Source organism: Coloeus monedula, assembly GCF_965178545.1.
Source record: "Coloeus monedula genome assembly, chromosome: 40".
Taxonomy (NCBI): domain Eukaryota; kingdom Metazoa; phylum Chordata; class Aves; order Passeriformes; family Corvidae; genus Coloeus; species Coloeus monedula.
Genome location: NC_138820.1, coordinates 378,437 through 397,269, shown reverse-complemented (window position 1 = coordinate 397,269; position 18,833 = coordinate 378,437). Strand labels below are relative to the sequence as shown.

At 63.1% G+C, this 18,833-nt stretch overlaps 1 protein-coding gene across 1 annotated transcript in view; it reads right to left on the bottom strand.

Moving 5' to 3' along the window:
* Positions 1 to 18,833, bottom strand: part of CHD3 (chromodomain helicase DNA binding protein 3) — a 72,303-nt gene that overhangs the window by 10,436 nt on the left and 43,034 nt on the right. The window contains exons 22-31 of the mRNA XM_082300474.1: positions 16,857 to 16,981; positions 15,466 to 15,697; positions 12,090 to 12,256; positions 9,486 to 9,663; positions 8,835 to 8,900; positions 8,406 to 8,491; positions 7,403 to 7,536; positions 4,664 to 4,808; positions 1,357 to 1,519; positions 49 to 161 (exon numbers count right to left, since the gene is read on the bottom strand). Coding sequence (XP_082156600.1) covers positions 49 to 161; positions 1,357 to 1,519; positions 4,664 to 4,808; positions 7,403 to 7,536; positions 8,406 to 8,491; positions 8,835 to 8,900; positions 9,486 to 9,663; positions 12,090 to 12,256; positions 15,466 to 15,697; positions 16,857 to 16,981 — 1,409 coding nt within the window. The remainder of the gene's footprint in view (positions 1 to 48; positions 162 to 1,356; positions 1,520 to 4,663; positions 4,809 to 7,402; positions 7,537 to 8,405; positions 8,492 to 8,834; positions 8,901 to 9,485; positions 9,664 to 12,089; positions 12,257 to 15,465; positions 15,698 to 16,856; positions 16,982 to 18,833) is intronic.

Sequence of the window (18,833 nt, the reverse complement as noted above, 5' to 3'; positions counted from 1 at the left end):
AATGGGGACAGGGTTGGGGACAGGCTTGGGGACAGCCCCGTCACTCACATCTGTCTCCATCTTCTCGGGCCCTTTGGGCTCCTTCTCGTCCCTGGTGTCACCGTCGTCCCTGTCCGGGGGTGGCCCTGGCCCGTCCCCGCGCTCGCTGGGCGCCGGCGTGGCTGGGGACAGGGACATCAGGCCATCGGTCCCCATCCTGTCCCTATTCTGGCCCCATTGTCCCCTGGCTGTCCCTCCCCTGTCCCCTGTTCCCACCCCGGCTCCTGAATCCTCCCCAGTCCCTCGTCCCTCTGTCCCCATCTTGTCCCCCATGTCCCCAACCCATCCTGACCCCTTTCCCCATTGCCCTCCCTTGTCCCCACCCCATCCCCATGTCCTGTCCCCATGTCCCCATCTCCATCCCACCCCTCTGTCCCCATCCTGTCCCTGTCCCTCTTCCCATCCCATGTCCCCCCCCTCCACCCTAATCCCCATCCTGTCCCGGTCCCCATCCTGTCCCCATCCCCTGTCCCTCTGTCCCCATCCTGTCCCCAACCCCCATCCTTCTCTCCCCATCCTGTCCCCATCCTCTGTCCTTCTGTCCCCATCTTGTCCCCATCCTGTCACCATCCTGTCCCTCTGTCCCCACCCTGTCCCTCTGTCCCCATTCCCCCTTTCATCCCCCGTGTCCCCTCCTCCACCCCAATCCCCATCCCGTCCCCATCGTGTCCCCATGGTATCCCCAGCTGTGTCCCCATCCCGTCCCCATCCTGTCCCCATCCCCTCTCCCTCAGTTCCCATCTTGTCCCCATCTTGTCCCCATCCCCTGTCCCTCTGTCCCCATCCTGTCCCTGTCCCATCCTGTCCCTGTCCCCATCCTGTCCCTGTCCCCATCCCCTGTCCCTCTGTCCCCATCCTGTCCCTGTCCCCTGTCCCCATTCCCCCTTTCATCCCGTGTCCCCTGCTCCACCCCAATCCCCACCCCGTCCCCATTGTGTCCCCACGGTGTCCCCATCCCGTCCCCACCCCCTGTCCCTGTCCCCATCCCCTGTCACTATCTCCATCCCTTGTCCCCATCCCCTGTCCCCATCTGTCCCCGTCCCCATCCCCATCCTGTCCCCATCCCCTGTCCCTCTGTCCCCATCTTGTCCCCATCCTGCCCCTGTCCCATCCTGTCCCTGTCCCCATCCCCTGTCCCTCTGTCCCCATCCCCTGTCCCTCTGTCCCCATTCCCCCTTTCATCCCCCGTGTCCCCTGCTCCACCCCAATCCCCATCCCGTCCCCATCGTGTCCCCATGGTATCCCCAGCTGTGTCCCCATCCCGTCCCCACCCCGTCCCCCCGGTGTCCCCCTGGTGTCCCCAGCCGTGTCCGGTACCGGGCGTGGGGGGGCCGGGGCTGGGGGGGCCGCTCTGCTCGGGGCTGGGGGGGCCGGTCTTGGCGGGGGAGGAGGCGCGGGACGAGCGCTTGGAGTCGGCGCTGGGCTCCGGGGCCAGCTCGGGCAGGGACCAGCGCCCGTTGATGTGCTCGAACTCCTGCACCTGGGGAAGGGGGGAAAGGGGGTCAGGGGCACCCCAAAAAACCCCAAAAGGGACCCCAGAAACCTCCCTGGGGAGCCCCCAAAAAAATCCAATAAAATCCACCAAGGTGACCCCAAAATCCCCAAAAGGGACCCCAGAAACTTCCCTGGGGAGCCCCCCAAAAAAATCCACCAAGGTGACCCCAAAAGGGACCCCAAAAGGGACCCCAGAAACCTCCCTGGGGAGCCCCCAAAAATCCACCAAGGTGACCCCAAAAACCCCAAAAGGGACCCCAGAAACCTCCCTGGGGAGCCCCCAAAAATCCACCAAGGTGACCCCAAAAACCCCAAAAAGGACCCCAGAAACCGCCCTGGGGAGCCCCCAAAAAAATCCACCAAAGTGACCCCAAAAACCCCAAAAAGGACCCCAAAAAACCCCCCCAGGGCCCCGCTCGGGCAGGGACCAGCGCCCGCTGATGTGCTCGAACTCCTGCACCTGGGGAAGGGGGGAAAGGGGGTCAGGGGCACCCCAAAAAACCCCAAAAGGGACCCCAGAAACCTCCCTGGGGAGACCCCAAAAAAATCCACCAAGGTGACCCCAAAATCCCCAAAAGGGACCCCAGAAACCTCCCTGGGGAGCCCCCAAAAAAATCCAATAAAATCCACCAAGGTGACCCCAAAAGGGACCCCAGAAACCTCCCTGGGGAGCCCCCAAAAATCCACCAAGGTGACCCCAAAATCCCCAAAAGGGACCCCAGAAACCGCCCTGGGGAGCCCCCAAAAAAATCCACCAAGGTGACCCCAAAAACCCCAAAAAGGACCACAAAAAACCCCCCCAGGGCCCCGCTCGGGGAGGGACCAGCGCCCGCTGATGTGCTTGAACTCCTGCACCTGGGGAAGGGGGAAAGGGGGTCAGGGGCACCCCAAAAAACCCCAAAAGGGACCCCAGAAACCTCCCTGGGGAGCCCCCAAAAAAATCCAATAAAATCCACCAAGGTGACCCCAAAAGGAACCCCAGAAACCTCCCTGGGGAGCCGCCAAAAATCCACCAAGGTGACCCCAAAATCCCCAAAAGGGACCCCAGAAACCTCCGTGGGGAGCCCCCAAAAAAATCCAATAAAATCCACCAAGGTGACCCCAAAAGGGACCCCAGAAACCTCCCTGGGGAGCCCTCAAAAAATCCACCAAGGTGACCCCAAAAGGGACCCCAAAAGGGACCCCAAAAGGGACCCCAGAAACCTCCCTGGGGAGCCCCCAAAAAATCCACCAAGGTGACCCCAAAATCCCCAAAAGGGACCCCAGAAAACTCCCTGGGGAGCCCCCAAAAAAATCCAGTAAAATCCACCAAGGTGACCCCAAAAGGGACCCCAGAAACCTCCCTGGGGAGCCCCCAAAAAAATCCAATAAAATCCACCAAGGTGACCCCAAAAGGGACCCCAGAAACCTCCCTGGGGAGCCCCCAAAAAAATCCAGTAAAATCCACCAAGGTGACCCCAAAAGGAACCCCAGAAACCTCCCTGGGGAGCCCCCAAAAATCCACCAAGGTGACCCCAAAATCCCCAAAAGGGACCCCAGAAACCTCCCTGGGGAGCCCCCAAAAAAATCCAATAAAATCCACCAAGGTGACCCCAAAAGGAACCCCAGAAACCTCCCTGGGGAGCCCTCAAAAAATCCACCAAGGTGACCCCAAAAGGGACCCCAAAAGGGACCCCAAAAGGGACCCCAGAAACCTCCCTGGGGAGCCCCCAAAAAATCCACCAAGGTGACCCCAAAATCCCCAAAAGGGACCCCAGAAAACTCCCTGGGGAGCCCCCAAAAAAATCCAGTAAAATCCACCAAGGTGACCCCAAAAGGGACCCCAGAAACCTCCCTGGGGAGCCCCCAAAAAAATCCAATAAAATCCACCAAGGTGACCCCAAAAGGGACCCCAGAAACCTCCCTGGGGAGCCCCCAAAAAAATCCACCAAGGTGACCCCAAAAACCCCAAAAAGGACCCCAAAAAATCCCCCAGGGCCCCGCTCGGGGAGGGACCAGCGCCCGTTGATGTGCTCGAACTCCTGCACCTGGGGAAGGGGGGAAAGGGGGTCAGGGGCACCCCAAAAAACCCCAAAAGGGACCCCAGAAACCTCCCTGGGGAGCCCCCAAAAAAATCCACCAAGGTGACCCCAAAATCCCCAAAAGGGACCCCAGAAACCTCCCTGGGGAGCCCCCAAAAATCCACCAAGGTGACCCCAAAAGGGACCCCAGAAACCTCCCTGGGGAGCCCCCAAAAAAATCCACCAAGGTGACCCCAAAATCCCCAAAAGGGACCCCAGAAACTTCCCTGGGGAGCCCCCAAAAAAATCCACCAAGGTGACCCCAAAAGGGACCCCAAAAGGGACCCCAGAAACCTCCCTGGGGAGCCCCCAAAAAAATCCAATAAAATCCACCAAGGTGACCCCAAAAGGAACCCCAGAAACCTCCCTGGGGAGCCCCCAAAAATCCACCAAGGTGACCCCAAAAGGGACCCCAAAAGGGACCCCAGAAACCTCCCTGGGGAGCCCCCAAAAAAATCCACCAAGGTGACCCCAAAATCCCCAAAAAGGACCCCAGAAACCGCCCTGGGGAGCCCCCAAAAAAATCCACCAAGGTGACCCCAAAAACCCCAAAAAGGACCCCAAAAAACCCCCCCAGGGCCCCGCTCGGGGAGGGACCAGCGCCCGTTGATGTGCTCGAACTCCTGCACCTGGGGAAGGGGGAAAGGGGGTCAGGGGCACCCCAAAAAACCCCAAAAGGGACCCAGGTGTTCAGGATGTCCCCAGGTGCCCAGAGCTGTCCCCAGAATGTCCCCAGGTGTCCCCAGGTGTCTCCTGGGTGTCCCCAGGTGCCCAGAGCTGTCCCCAGGATGTCCCCAGGTGTCCCTGGTTGTCCCCAGGTGCCCGGGGCTGTCCCCAGGTGTTCAGGATGTCCCCAGGATGTCCTCCGGTGTCCCCAGATGCCCAGGTAGGGGGGGATCCCCAGGTGCCCGGGGCTGTCCCCAGGATGTCCCCAGATATCCCAGGATGTCCCCAGGATGTCCCCAGGATGTCCCTGGGTATCCCCAGGTGCCCGGGGCTGTCCCCAGGATGTCCCCAGGACGTCCCCAGCTATCCCAGGATGTCCCAGGTGTGCCCAGGTGCGCCGGTACCTTTTTCTTGACGAGGGACATGACGCCGATGCGGGTCAGCACCTGCTGCCGGGACAGCCCCTCGCGGGGGACGCCGTCCGCGAACGTCTCGGAGCCGTCGGCGCCCGGCTCGCACAGGTGGCGCATGAACAGGGACACGTAGGCCCTGGGGACAGCGCCAGGGCCACCGCCCGCTGCCACCGCTGCCACCACCGCACGCTGCCACCACTGCCACCACCGCCCGCTGCCACCGCTGCCACCACCGCCCGCTGCCACCACCTGCTGCCACCACTGCCACCACCGCCCGCTGCCACCGCTGCCACCGCTGCCACCACCGCCCGCTGCCACCACCGCCCACTGCCACCGCCCGCTGCCACCGCTGCCACCACCGCCCGCTGCCACCACCTGCTGCCACCGCTGCCACCACCACCCGCTGCCACTGCTGCCACCACCGCTGCCACCACTGCCCGCTGCCACCTCCCGCTGTCACTGCTGCCACCACCTCCCGCTGTCACTGCTGCCACCACCGCCCGCTGCCACCACCCACTGCCACCACCCGCTGCCACCTCCCCAGCAGCCCCGTCCCCACAGATCCTGTCCCCAGTGTCCCCTGTCCCCATAGATCTCATCCCCAGTGTCCCCTGTCCCCAGTGTCCCCTGTCCCCATAGATTGTATCCCCAATGTCCCTTGTCCCCACAGAACCTGTCCCCAGTGTCCCCTGGCCCCATAGATCTCATCCCCAGTGTCCCTTGTCCCCACGGGTCCTGTCCCCAGTGTCCCCATAGATCTCATCCCCAGTGTCCCTTGCTCCCCGTGTCCTCGTCCTCATGGTCCCTTGTCCCCAGGGTCCCCAACCCTGGGTCTCTGCCCTATCCTCCGCTGTCCCCATTGTCCCCATCGCTGTCCTTGTCCCCAGTGTCCCCATCTCCAAGGACTTTGTCCCCGAGGTCTCCACTGTTCCCATCTCCAGGTGTCCCTGGTGTCCCCAATGTCCCTGGTGTCCCCAGTGTCCCCAAATGTCCCCAAAAGTCCCTGGTGACCATGGTGCCCTCAATGTCCCCAGATGCCCCTGGTGTCCCCAGTGTCCCTGATGTCCCCAGTATCCCTGGTGTCCTCAAATGTCCCCAGTGTCTGCAGGTGTCCTCAATGTCCCTGATGTCCCTGGTGTCTCCAAGTGTCCCCAGATGTCCCCAGATGTCCCCAATATCCCTGGTGTCCCCAATGTCCCTGATGTCTCTGGTGTCCCCAATGTCCGCAAGCATCCCCGATGTCCCCAAATGTCCCTGGTGTCCCCAGTGTCCCCAAATGTCCCTGGTGTCCTCAAGTGTCCCTGATGTCCCTGGTGTCCCCAATGTCCCCAAATGTCCCTGGTGTCCTCAAGTGTCCCTGATGTCCCTGGTGTCCCCAATGTCCCCAAATGTCCCTGGTGTCCTCAAGTGTCCCTGATGTCCCTGGTGTCCCCAATGTCCCCAAATGTCCCTGGTGTCCTCAAGTGTCCCTGATGTCCCTGGTGTCCCAAATGTCCCCAACGTCCCCGCACCATCAGCCCGTCCCCTCGTCACGGCGCCCGTTGGGGCTGTGCCGGTCACGGCGGGGACCTGCCACCACTCTGGCGTCCCCTGAGCCAGACCCGGCCCCCCGAGGGGACACGGGGACGTCCCCGGGGGTGGCTCTGTGTCGGGCTGAGGGGGACACGGCCTCGTCCGCTCCCCAGGAACTCCGACAGCGACGGCGCTCGGCTGAGTAAGGGCTCATCACGTGGCACGGGGACAGCGGGGACAGCAGGGGGACAGCAGGGGACAGCAGGGGGACACGGGGACAAACAGGGACACGGGGACACCACGAGGATGTGAGGGGATGTGTGGGGACACGTGGGGACACGTGGCTACCTCGCTATCCGGCCACCACCCGTCCCGGGTGCCACCATCTGTGCCTGACATCAGCTGTCCCTGGTGCCACCGTGTGGTGTCAACTCCTGTCCCCGATGTCACTGCCTGTCCCCAGTGCCACCACCGCCTGTCCCTGATGTCACCCATCATCCCCAGTGCCACCGCCGCTTGTCCCTGATGTCACCCCTCATCCCCAGTGCCACCGCCTGTCCCCAGTGCCACTGCTTGTCCCTGATGTCACCCATCATCCCCAGTGCCACCGCCTGTCCCCAGTGCCACTGCTTGTCCCTGATGTCACCCCTCATCCCCAGTGCCACCGCCTGTCCCCAGCGCCACCGCCTGTCCCTGATGTCACCCCTCACCCCCGGTGCCACCGCCTGTCCCCAGTGCCACCGCCTGTCCCCAGCACCACCACCCATCTCCAATGCCACCGCTTGTCCCTGACATCACCTGCCCCCGATGCCACCACCAGTCCTCGATGCCACCACCTGTCCCCAGTGCCACCGCCCCTCCCTGATGTCCCCAGTGTCTCTGGTGTCCCCAATGTCGCCGATGTCCCCAAGTGTCCCTGATGTCCCCAATGTCCCCCATGTCCCCGGTGTCCCCAATGTCCCTGATGCCCCTAATGTCCCTGCTGTCCCCAGTGTCCCCGCTGTCCCCGATGTCCCCAGTGTCCCTGATGTTCCCAATGTCCCCAATGTCTCCGATGTCCCTGGTGTCCCTGCTGTCCCCGGTGTCTCTGGTGTCCCCATTGTCCCCAGTATCCCCAGTATCCCTGATGTTCCCGATGTCCCCAGTGTCTCTGATGTCCCCAATGTCCCCAATGTCCCCAATATCCCCAGTGTCCCCGCTGTCCCCGCTGTCACCTACTTGAACTCCTTCTCGGTTTTGCCGCGCAGGTCCCTCACGAGCCACTGGGAGGTGAAGGCGTCCTGGGGGGGCATCCCCCAGCGCATCACCGCGTTCAGGAACGCCTTGCGCTGCCGCGTGTTGAACCCCAGCACCTGCGGGGGACACCGGGCGCGCTCGGGGGACATCGGGGGACATCGGGGGACACGGCTGTCCCCCCCCAGCTGACCTCTGACCCCTCGGATTTGGGGGACCCAGGTGTTGAGAGGTCACACCCAGCTGTCCCCAAGCCCCCTGACCCCTCCTGGAGGTGACACAGGAGGCCTTGGGGTGTCCCCAAGCCCCCCGAGGTGTCCCCAAGCCCCCTGAGGTGTCCCCAAGACACCTGGGGATGTCCCTAAGCCCCTGAGGTGTCCCCAAGCCCCCTGGGGGTGTCCCCGAGACCCCTGGGATGTCCCCAAGCCCCCTGAGGTGTCTCCGAGCCCCCTGAGGTGTCCCCAAGCCCCCCTGGGGGTGTCCCCGAGACCCCTGGGGTGTCCCCAAGCCCCCAAGGTGTCCCCAAGCCCCCTGGGAATGTCCCCAAGCCCCCTGAGGTGTCTCCGAACCCCCTGGGGATGTCCCCAAGCCCCCTGAGGTGTCCCCAAGCCCCCCTGAGGTGTCCCCAAGCCCTCTGGGGATGTCCCCGAGCCGCCTGAGGTGTCTCCGAGCCCCCTGAGGTGTCCCCAAGCCCCTGAGGTGTCCCCAAGCCCCCTGGGATGTCCCCAAGCCCCTGAGGTGTCCCCAAGCCCCCTGGGATGTCCCCGAGCCGCCTGAGGTGTCTCCGAGCCCCCTGAGGTGTCCCCAAGCCCTCTGGGGATGTCCCTGAGCCGCCTGAGGTGTCTCCGAGCCCCCTGAGGTGTCCCCAAGCCCCTGAGGTGTCTCCGAGCCCCCTGGGATGTCCCCAAGCCCCTGAGGTGTCCCCAAGCCCCCAGGGGATGTCCCCAAGCCCCCAGGGGATGTCCCCAAGCCCGTGGTGTCCCCTCACCTCGATGTTGCCGCCCACCCGGGCCAGCAGTGGGGGGAGGGGTTTGTCCTTCTCGTTCCGCAGCTGCCGCTTGGACTGACGCCGGCCTGGGGGAGGGGAGGGGTCAGGACCCCCCCACGGCACCCTGACCCCCCCTTGGGGTGCCCCAGACCCCCTTGGGACACCCTGACCCCTCCCAGGACACCCCAAACCCCCTTGGGACACCCTGACCCCCCCTTGGGGTGCCCCAAACCCCCTTGGGACACCCTGACCCTTCCCCTGCACCCTGACCCCATCTTGGGACACCCTGAAACCCCCCCAGGGGACACAGAGGGGACACAGAGGGGACACTGAGGGGACCCTGAAGGGACAGAGGGGACAGAGGGGACACACAGGGGACACACAGGGGACACAGAAGGGACACTGAGGGGACACTGAGGGGACGCTCACCCTCCGGCCGCTCGTCGAAGTCCTCGTCCTCCTCCTCGGAGCCCACCGAGTACTCGGACTGGTTGTCTGGGGGACACGGTCAGCGTTGGGGACACTGCACCCCCAGTGTGTCCCAGTGCCTCCCAGTGTGTCCCAGTGCCTCCCAGTGTGTCCCAGTCCCTCCCAGTGTGTCCCAGTCCCATCCCAGTGCCCACCTTGGTCCTCCTGGGCGGCGTCGTTGTAGTTGACCTGCTTGCGGACGCGCTTGCCCTTGCCCAGGTTTCCTCCCATCACCATCCCAGTGCCTCCCAGTCTGTCCCAGTCCCTCCCAGTGACTCCCAGCACCATCCCAGTGCCTCCCAATGCTTCCCAGTCCATCCCAGTGCCCACCTTGGTCCTCCTGGGTGGCAGCGTTGTGGTTGCCCTGCTTCCGGATGTGCTTGCCCTTGCCCAGGTTTCCTCCCAGCACCATCCCAGTGCCTCCCAGCAGCATCCCAGTGCCTCCCAGCACCATCCCAGTCCCTCCCAGTGCCCACCTTGGTCCTCCTGGGCAGCAGCATTGTGGTTGCCCTGCTTTCGGATGCGCTTGCCCTTGCCCGGGTTCTGCACCAGCTGCTCCCAGCACCATCCCAGCACCATCCCAGTGCCTCCCAGTCCCATCCCAGTGCCCACCTTGGTCCTCCTGGGCGGCGTCGTTGTAGTTGACCTGCTTGCGGACGCGCTTGCCCTTGCCCAGGTTGCGGGCCAGGTCCTCCTGCTGCTGCTCGTAGTGGTGCCGCAGCAGCTTCTCCCAGTAGTCGGGGTCCACGTTCTCCTCCTGCTTGATGATCTCCCGCTCGATCTCCTCGATCTGCCGCACACACAGCGGTCACCCGCGGTCACCCGAGGGACCCTGCCGGCCTCAGGGGTCACAGCGTCCCCAGCGTCTCCATCATCATCATCATCATCATCATCATCATCATCATCCCACTGTCTCCATCTCCATGGTCCTATCATCCCCATCTTCCTCACCTCCATCATCATCACCACCATCTCCATCATCCCCATCATCCTCATAATCTCCATCTCCACTGTGCCCATCATCCCCATCATCCTCATTTTCATCATCTGCATCATCACCATCATCATCTCCATGGTCCCATCACCTTCATCTCCACCGTTCCCGTCATCCCCATCATCCTCATCTTCATCATCTCCATCATCCTCTCCATCTCCATGGTCCCATCATCCCCATCTTCATCATCTCTCCATCATCATCATCATCATCACCATCTCCATCACCCCATCATCCCCATCTTCATCATCTCTCCATCATCATCATCATCATCATCCCACTGTCTCCATGTTCCTGTCATCCTCATCTTCAATGTCTCCATCATCATCATCGTCCTCATCTCCATCATCATCTCCAGCTCAATCATCCCACTGTCTCCATCTCCATCACCCCATCATCTCCATCTTCATCACCTCCATCATCCCATCACCTTCATCTCCATTGTCCCATCATCCCCATCATTTCCATCATCATCATCCTCCCCATCTTCACCATCTTCATCATCATCATCACCATCTCCACCATCCCCATCTTCATCATCTCTCCATCATCATCATCTCCATCTCCACTGTTCCCATCATCTCCATCATCGTCATCATCATCATTGTCATCCTCTCCACGGTCCCATCATCCTCATCTTCATCATCCCCATCACTCCATCATCCTCATCATCTCCATCACCCTCTCCATCTCCATGGTCCCATCATCCCCATCTTCATCGTCTCTCCATCATCTCCACCATCACCATCTCCATCACCCCATCATCTCCATCTTCATCATCTCCATCATCCCATCACTTTCCTCTCCACGGTCCCATCATCCTCACCATCTCCATCATCATCATCTCCATCTCCACTGTTCCCATCATCCCCATCTTCATCATCCTCATCATCATCATCTCCATCACCCCATCATCTCCATCTTCATCATCTCCATCGTCCCATCACCTTCATCTCCATTGTCCCATCATCCCCATCATCTCCATCATCATCTCCATCTCCACTGTTCCCATCATCTCCATCATCATCATCATTGTCATCCTCTCCATGGTCCCATCATCCTCATCTTCATCATCCCCATCACCCCATCATCCTCATCATCTCCATCATCCTCTCCATGGTCCCATCATCCCCATCTTCATCGTCTCTCCATTATCTCCATCATCACCATCTCCATCACCCCATCATCTCCATCTTCATCATCTCCATCATCCCATCACCTTCATCTCCATTGTTCCCATCATCTCCATCATCATCATCCTCACCATCTCCATCATCACCATCTCCACTGTTCCCATCATTCTCATTATCTCCATCATCCTCTCCATCTCCACAGTCCCATCATCCCCCTCATCTCCATCATCATCATCCTCACCATCTCCATCATCACCATCACCATCTCCACTGTTCCCATCATTCTCATTATCTCCATCATCATCATTGTCATCCTCTCCATGGTCCCATCATTCCCATCATCCTCATCATCTGCATCATCCTCTCCATCTCCACAGTCCCATCATCCCCCTCTTCATCATCTCTCCATCATGATCATCATCATCATCATCTCCATCACCCCATCATCTCCATCTTCATCATCTCCATCGTCCCATCACCTTCATCTCCATTGTCCCATCATCCCCATCATCTCCATCATCATCATCATCTCCATCTCCACTGTTCCCATCATCTCCATCATCATCATCATCGTCATCCTCTCAATGGTCCCATCATCCTCATCTTCATCATCCCCATCACCCTCATCATCTCCATCATCCTCTCCATGGTCCCATCATCCCCATCTTCATCGTCTCTTCATTATCTCCATCATCATCCTCTCCATCACCCCATCATCTCCATCATCCTCTCCATCTCCATGGTCCCATCATCCCCATCTTCATTGTCTCTCCATTATCTCCGTCATCACCATCTCCATCCCCCCATCATCTCCATCTTCATCATCTCCATCATCACCATCTCCATCACCCCATCATCACCATCTTCATCATCTCCATCTTCATCATCTCCATCATCACCATCACCCCATCATCCCATCACCTTCCTCTCCATGGTCCCATCATCTCCATCATCATCATCCTCGCCATCTCCACCATCCCATCATCTCCATCTCCATCCTCTCCAGGGTCTCCAGCTCCATCATCCCTCTGTCCCCACCCACCCCGCTGTCCCCACCCCGCTGTCCCCACCCCGCTGTCCCCACCGCACCTTGTCCTCCTCCCTGACGACGTACTGGGCCACCTTGAAGGAGCTCAGGTACTCGTTCATGTTCTGCACGTCGGCGTCGTCGGTGGCGTCCTGGTTGCGGTCCAGCAGCCGCGCGATGGCCTCGTTGTCGTAGTGGATGACGCTGCTGTCCTCTTCCTTGTTGTCCCCTGCGTGGCCACACCGCGTGACGCGCTGGCACGCGGCCGGACGCGCTGGGACACGCTGGGATGCACTGGGATGCACTGGGATGCACTGGGACGCGCTGGGACGCGCTGGGACACGCTGGGACGCACTGGGACGCACTGGGACGCACTGGGACGCACTGGGACGCACTGGGACGCACTGGGACGCACTGGCACACGGCCAGACGCACTGGGACACGCTGGGACACACTGGGATGCACTGGGACGCGCTGGGACACACTGGGATGCACTGGGACGCGCTGGGATGCACTGGGACGCGCTGGGATGCACTGGGACGTGCTGGGACACACGGCCGGACGCTCTCGGACATGGCCGGACGCGTTGGCACGTGCTGGGACGCAACCGGAAGCGCTGGGACACGCTGGGATGCACTGGGACGCACTGGGACACGCTGGGACACGCTAGGACACACTGGGATGTGCTGGGACACACTGGGACGCACTGGGACACGCTGGGACACGCTGGGACGTGGCCGGACACGCTGGGATGCACTGGGATGTGCTGGGACACACTGGGACGCGCTGGGACACACTGGGATGTGCTGGGACACACTGGGACGTGGCCGGACGCGCTCGGACATGGCCGGATGCGCTGGGACACGCTGGGATGGACTGGGACATGCTGGGATGTGCTGGGAAGCGCTGGGACACGGCCGGACACGCTGGCACGTGGCCGGACACGCTGGGACATGGCCGGACGTGCTGGGATGTGCTGAGACGCGGCCGAACGCACTGGGATGCACTGGGATGCACTGGGACACACTGGGACATGCTGGGACGCAGCCTGATGCGCTCGGACACGGCCGGACGTGCTGGGACATGGCTGGATGCACTGGGACACGCTGGGACACACTGGAATGTGCTGGGACGTGGCCGGACACGCTCGGACATGGCCGGACGTGCTGGGATGCACTCGGACACGGCCGGACGGGCTGGGACGTGCTGGGACGCGCTGGTACGTGGCCAGACGTGCTGGGACATGGCCAGACACGCTGGGACGCACCGGGACGCACTGGGACATGCTGGGACGCACCGGGACGCACTGGGACATGCTGGGACGCACTGGGACATGCTGGGATGCGCTGGGACAGCCTGGCATGTGGCCAGATGGGCTGGGACACGGCCGGATGCGCTGGGACACGCTGGGAGACGGCCAGACACGCTCAGACACGCTCGGACACGGCCGGACACGCTCAGACACACTCGGACACGGCCGGATGGTGCTGGCACGTGGCCGGACATTCTGGGACATACTCGGACGCGCTGGGACACACTGGGACACAGCTGGACATGCTGGGACACGGCCGGACACAGCCGGACGCACTGGGACGCGCTGGGACGCAGCTGGACACGCTGGGACACGGCCCTGCACCAACACGGCCCCGCACACTCTGACGCAGCCGGACATGCTGGGACGCACTGGGACGCACTGGGACGCACTGGGACACAGCCCCGCACCAACAGTGACACGCTGGGACGCGCTGGGACACGGCCGGACACAGCCGGACACACTGGGATGCACTGGGACGCACTGGGACACGGCCGGACACAGCCGGACACGCTGGGACACAGCTGGACATGCTGGGACACGGCCGGACACAGCCGGACGCGCTGGGACACAGCTGGACACGCTGGGACACGGCCCTGCACCAACACTGCCCCGCATGCTCTGATGCAGCCGGACACGCTGGGACACACTGGGACATGCTGGGACACGGCCCCGCACCAACAGGGACACGCTGGGACGCACTGGGACACACTGGGACGCACTGGGACATGCTGGGACACGGCCCCGCACCAACAGGGACACGCTGGGATGTGCTGGGACACGGCTGGACACAGCTGGACACACTGGGACACACTGGGATGCACTGGAACACACTGGGACATGCTGGGACACAGCCCCGCACCAACAGGGACACACTGGGACGCACTGGGACACGGCTGGACACAGCCGGACACACTGGGACGCACTGGGACACACTGGGACATGCTGGGACACGCTGGGACGCACTGGGACACGGCCGGACACAGCCGGACGCACTGGGACACACTGGGACACGCTCGGACGTGTTGGGACACACTGGGACATGGCCGGACATGCTGGGATGCACTGGGACACACCGGGACACACTGGGACACGCTCAGACGTGTTGGGACACACTGGGACACACTGGGACATGGCCGGACATGCTGGGATGCACTGGGACACACTGGGACATGCTGGGATGCACTGGCACACACCGGGACATGCTGGGACGCGCTGGGACACACTGGGATGTGCTGGGACGTGCTGGGACACACTGGGATGTGCTGGGACGCGCTGGGACACGGCCCCGCACCAGCACGGCCCCGCACGCGCTGACGCGGCCGGACACGCCAACGCGACGTGACACGGCTCTGTCACACTCCAACGTGGCCCAGCACGGCCCAGTCCAGCCCAGCACGGCCCAGTCCAGCCCAACAGGGCCCAGCCCAACAGGGCCCAGTCCAGCCCAGCATGGCCCAACAAGGCCCAGCAGAGCCCAAATCAGCCCAGCACAGTCCAGTCCAGCCCAGCATGGTCCAACACAGCCCAGTACAGCCCAACATGGCCCAGCAGAGCCCAGCATGGCCCAATACAGCCCAACACAGCCCAGTATAGCCCAGTATGGCCCAGTACAACCCAACACAACCCAACGCAACCCACTACAACCCAACGTAACCCCATCCAGCCCAACGCGGCCCAGTTCAACCCAGCACAGCCCAGTTCAACCCAGCATGGCCCAGTCCAGCCCAGTCCAGCCCACCACAGTCCAGTCCAGCCCAGCACGGTCCAGTCCAGCCCAGCACGGTCCAACACAGCCCAGTCCAACACAGCCCAGCCCAGTCCAGCCCAACACAGTCCAGTCCAGCCCAGCATGGCTCAGTCCAGCCCAGTCCAACCCAGCACAGCCCAGTCCAGCCCATCATCACCCTCACCATCTCAGTACAGCCCAGCCCAGCCCAGCACGGCTCAGTCCAGCCCAGTCCAGTCCAGCCCAGCCCAGTCCAATCCAACCCAGTCCAGTCCAGCCCAGCCCAGCCCAGCTCCGCCCAGCCCAGCACAGTCCAACTCAGCACAACCCAGTCCAGCCCAGCTCAGCCCAGTCCAGCCCAGCCCAGCGCTCCCTGCCCTGTGCCCCCAGGGCTGACCTTCGTTCTCGTCCTTGAAGAGCTCCTCGGTGCCGAACTTGAGGATGTCGTCGAGCTCCTGCTTGGACATGGAGCCGGCCTTGGAGCCCAGCCCCGGGCGCACCACCAGGTGCGTCAGCATCATCTTGCGCTTGGCCACCTGCGTGATCCGCTCCTCCACCGAGGCCCGCGTCACGAAGCGGTAAATCATCACCTTGTTGGCCTGGCCGATGCGGTGCGCCCGGCTGAAGGCCTGGGGGGACGGGGATGGGTCAGGGACACCGCGGGGACATCGTGGGGACACATCAGGGACACGCCAGGTGGGGTGGAGAACACGTCAGGGATGTAGGGGGACACCCTGGCCAATGCGGTGCGCCCGGCTGAAGGCCTGGGGACAGTGGGATGGGTCAGGGACATGGTGGGGACATATCAGGGACATCGTGGGGACAGGTCAGGTGGGGTGGGAACATGTCAGGGACACATCAGGGACACAGGGGGACACCCTGACCAATGCGGTGCGCCCAGCTGAAGGCCTGGGGACAGCGGGGACGGGTCAGGGACATGGTGGGGACATCGTGGGGACACCGTGGGGACAGGTCAGGTGGGGTGGGGACACGTCAGGGACATCGTGGGGACACGTCAGAGACACGTCAGGGACATAGGGGGTCACTGACCAATGCGGTGCGCCCGGCTGAAGGCCTGGGGGGACAAGGACACGTCAGGGACATTGTGGGGACAGGTCAGGGACACGTCAGGTGGGAGGGGGACACCCCAGAGATGGGTGAGGTGGGGTGGGGAACACGTCAGGGACATAGGGGGACACCCTGACCAGTGCAGTGAGCCCGGCTGAAGGCCTGGGGGGACGGGGATGGGTCAGGGACACCACGGGGACATCGTGGGGACACCGTGGGGACACCACAGGGACTTGGCAGTAGGTGGAGACAGGGAGCTGGGGAGGGCAACACTGGCCAGGTGCCAGGGGTCAGGGGGTGACACTGGACAGGTGCCAGGGGTCAGGGGGTGACACTGGCCAGGTGACATTGGCCAGGTGCCAGGGGTCAGGGGGTGACACTGGCCAGGTGCCAGGGGCAGGTGTGTGCCACTGCACAGATGACACCGGCCAGGTGCCAGGGGTCAGGGGGTGACACTGGACAGGTGACACTGGCCAGGTGCCAGGGGTCAGGGGGTGACACTGGACAGGTGACACTGGCCAGGTGCCAGGGGCTGGTGTGTGCCACTGCACAGATGACACCGGCCAGGTGCCAGGGGTCAGGGGGTGACACTGGCCAGGTGCCAGGGGTCAGGGGGTGACACTGGCCAGGTGCCAGGGGCTGGTGTGTGCCACTGCACAGATGACACCGGCCAGGTGCCAGGGGTCAGGGGGTGACACTGGACAGGTGCCCGGTGCCCACCTGGATGTCGTTGTGGGGGTTCCAGTCCGAGTCGAAGATGACCACGGTGTCGGCCGTCGCCAGGTTGATGCCGAGGCCCCCGGCCCGCGTCGACAGCAGGAAACAGAACTGCTGCGCCCCCGGCGCTGCCCCCCCGGAGTCAGTGCGGGACCCAAAACCCCCCAAAATCACCCCAAAAACACCTCCACTGCTGCGCCCCCGGCGCTGCCCCCCCGGAGTCAGTGCGGGACCCAAAACCCCCCAAAATCACCCCAAAAACACCTCCACTGCTGCGCCCCCGGCGCTGCCCCCCCGGAGTCAGTGCGGGACCCAAAATCCCCCAAAATCACCCCAAAAACACCTCCACTGCTGCGCCCCCGGCGCTGCCCCCCCGGAGTCAGTGCGGGACCCAAAATCCCCCAAAATCACCCCAAAAACACTTCCACTGCTGCGCCCCCGGCGCTGCCCCCCCAGAGTCAGTGTGGGACCCAAAACCCCCCAGAATCACCCCAAAAACACCTCCACTGCTGCGCCCCCGGCGCTGCCCCCCCGGAGTCAGTGCGGGACCCAAAACCCCCCAGAATCACCCCAAAAACACCTCCACTGCTGCGCCCCCGGCGCTGCCCCCCCGGAGTCAGTGCGGGACCCAAAACCCACCAGAATCACCCCAAAACCACCCCAAAGCCACCCCAAAAACAGCTGGTGCTGGATCCCCCCAGACACCTGTCCCCGGACACCCTGAATCCCCCCTGGACATCTGGATCCCCCTGTCCCCCATCCCTGTCCCCTGCGTCCCCTGTTCCCATCCCTGTCCCCTGTCCCCTGTCCCTGTCCCCTGTCCCCATCCCTGTCCCCCATCCCTGTCCCTGTCCCCGTCCCCATCCCTGTCCTGTGTCCCTGTCCCCTGTCCCCTGTCCCTGTCCCCCGTGTCCCCATCCCTGTCCTGTGTCCCTCTCTCCATGTCCCTGTCCCCTCTCTCCCCGTGTCCCTGCCCCCTGGTGTCCCTGTCCCCTCTCCCTGTGTCCTTCTCCCCGTGTCCCCTGTCCCGTGTCCCTGTCCCTTGTGTCCCTCTCCCCGTGTCCCTGTCCCCCATGTCCCCATCCCTGTCCCCTGTCCCCATCCCGTGTCCCTCTCCCCATGTCCCTGTCCCCTCTCTCCCCGTGTCTCTGTTGCCCGGTGTCCCTGTCCCCTGTCCCCATCCCTGTCCCCTCTCTCCCCGTGTCCCTGTTCTCTGGTGTCCCTGTCCCCGTCCCTGTCCCCATCCCTGTCCCTGTCCCCATCCCTGTCCCTGTCCCCTGTCCCCATCCCTGTCCCTGTCCCCATCCCCATCCCTGTCCCCATCCCTGTCCCCTGTGTCCCTGTCCCCATCCCTGTCCCTGTCCCCATCCCTGTCCCCTGTGTCCCCATCCCTGTCCCCATCCCTGTCCCGTCCCCTGCCCCTGTCCCCTGTCCCCATCCCTGTCCCCATCCCTGTCCCCATCCCTGTCCCTGTCCCCTGTCCCCATCCCTGTCCCTGTCCCCATCCCTGTCCCTGTCCCCATCCCTGTCCCCTGTGTCCCCATCCCTGTCCCCATCCCTGTCCCCATCCCTGTCCCTGTCCCCATCCCTGTCCCCTGTCCCCATCCCTGTCCCCATCCCTGTCCCTGTCCCCTGTCCCCATCCCTGTCCCTGTCCCCATCCCTGTCCCCTGTCCCTGTCCCCATCCCTGTCCCCTGTCCCCTGTCCCCATCCCTGTCCCTGTCCCCATCCCTGTCCCTGTCCCCATCCCTGTCCCCTGTGTCCCCATCCCTGTCCCCATCCCTGTCCCTGTCCCCATCCCTGTCCCCTGTGTCCCCATCCCTGTCCCCATCCCTGTCCCGTCCCCTGTCCCTGTCCCTGTCCCCATCCCTGTCCCCTGTCCCCATCCCTGTCCCCTGTGTCCCTGTCCCCATCCCTGTCCCCGTCCCTGTCCCCTGTGTCCCTGTCCCCTGTGTCCCCATCCCTGTCCCTGTCCCCTGT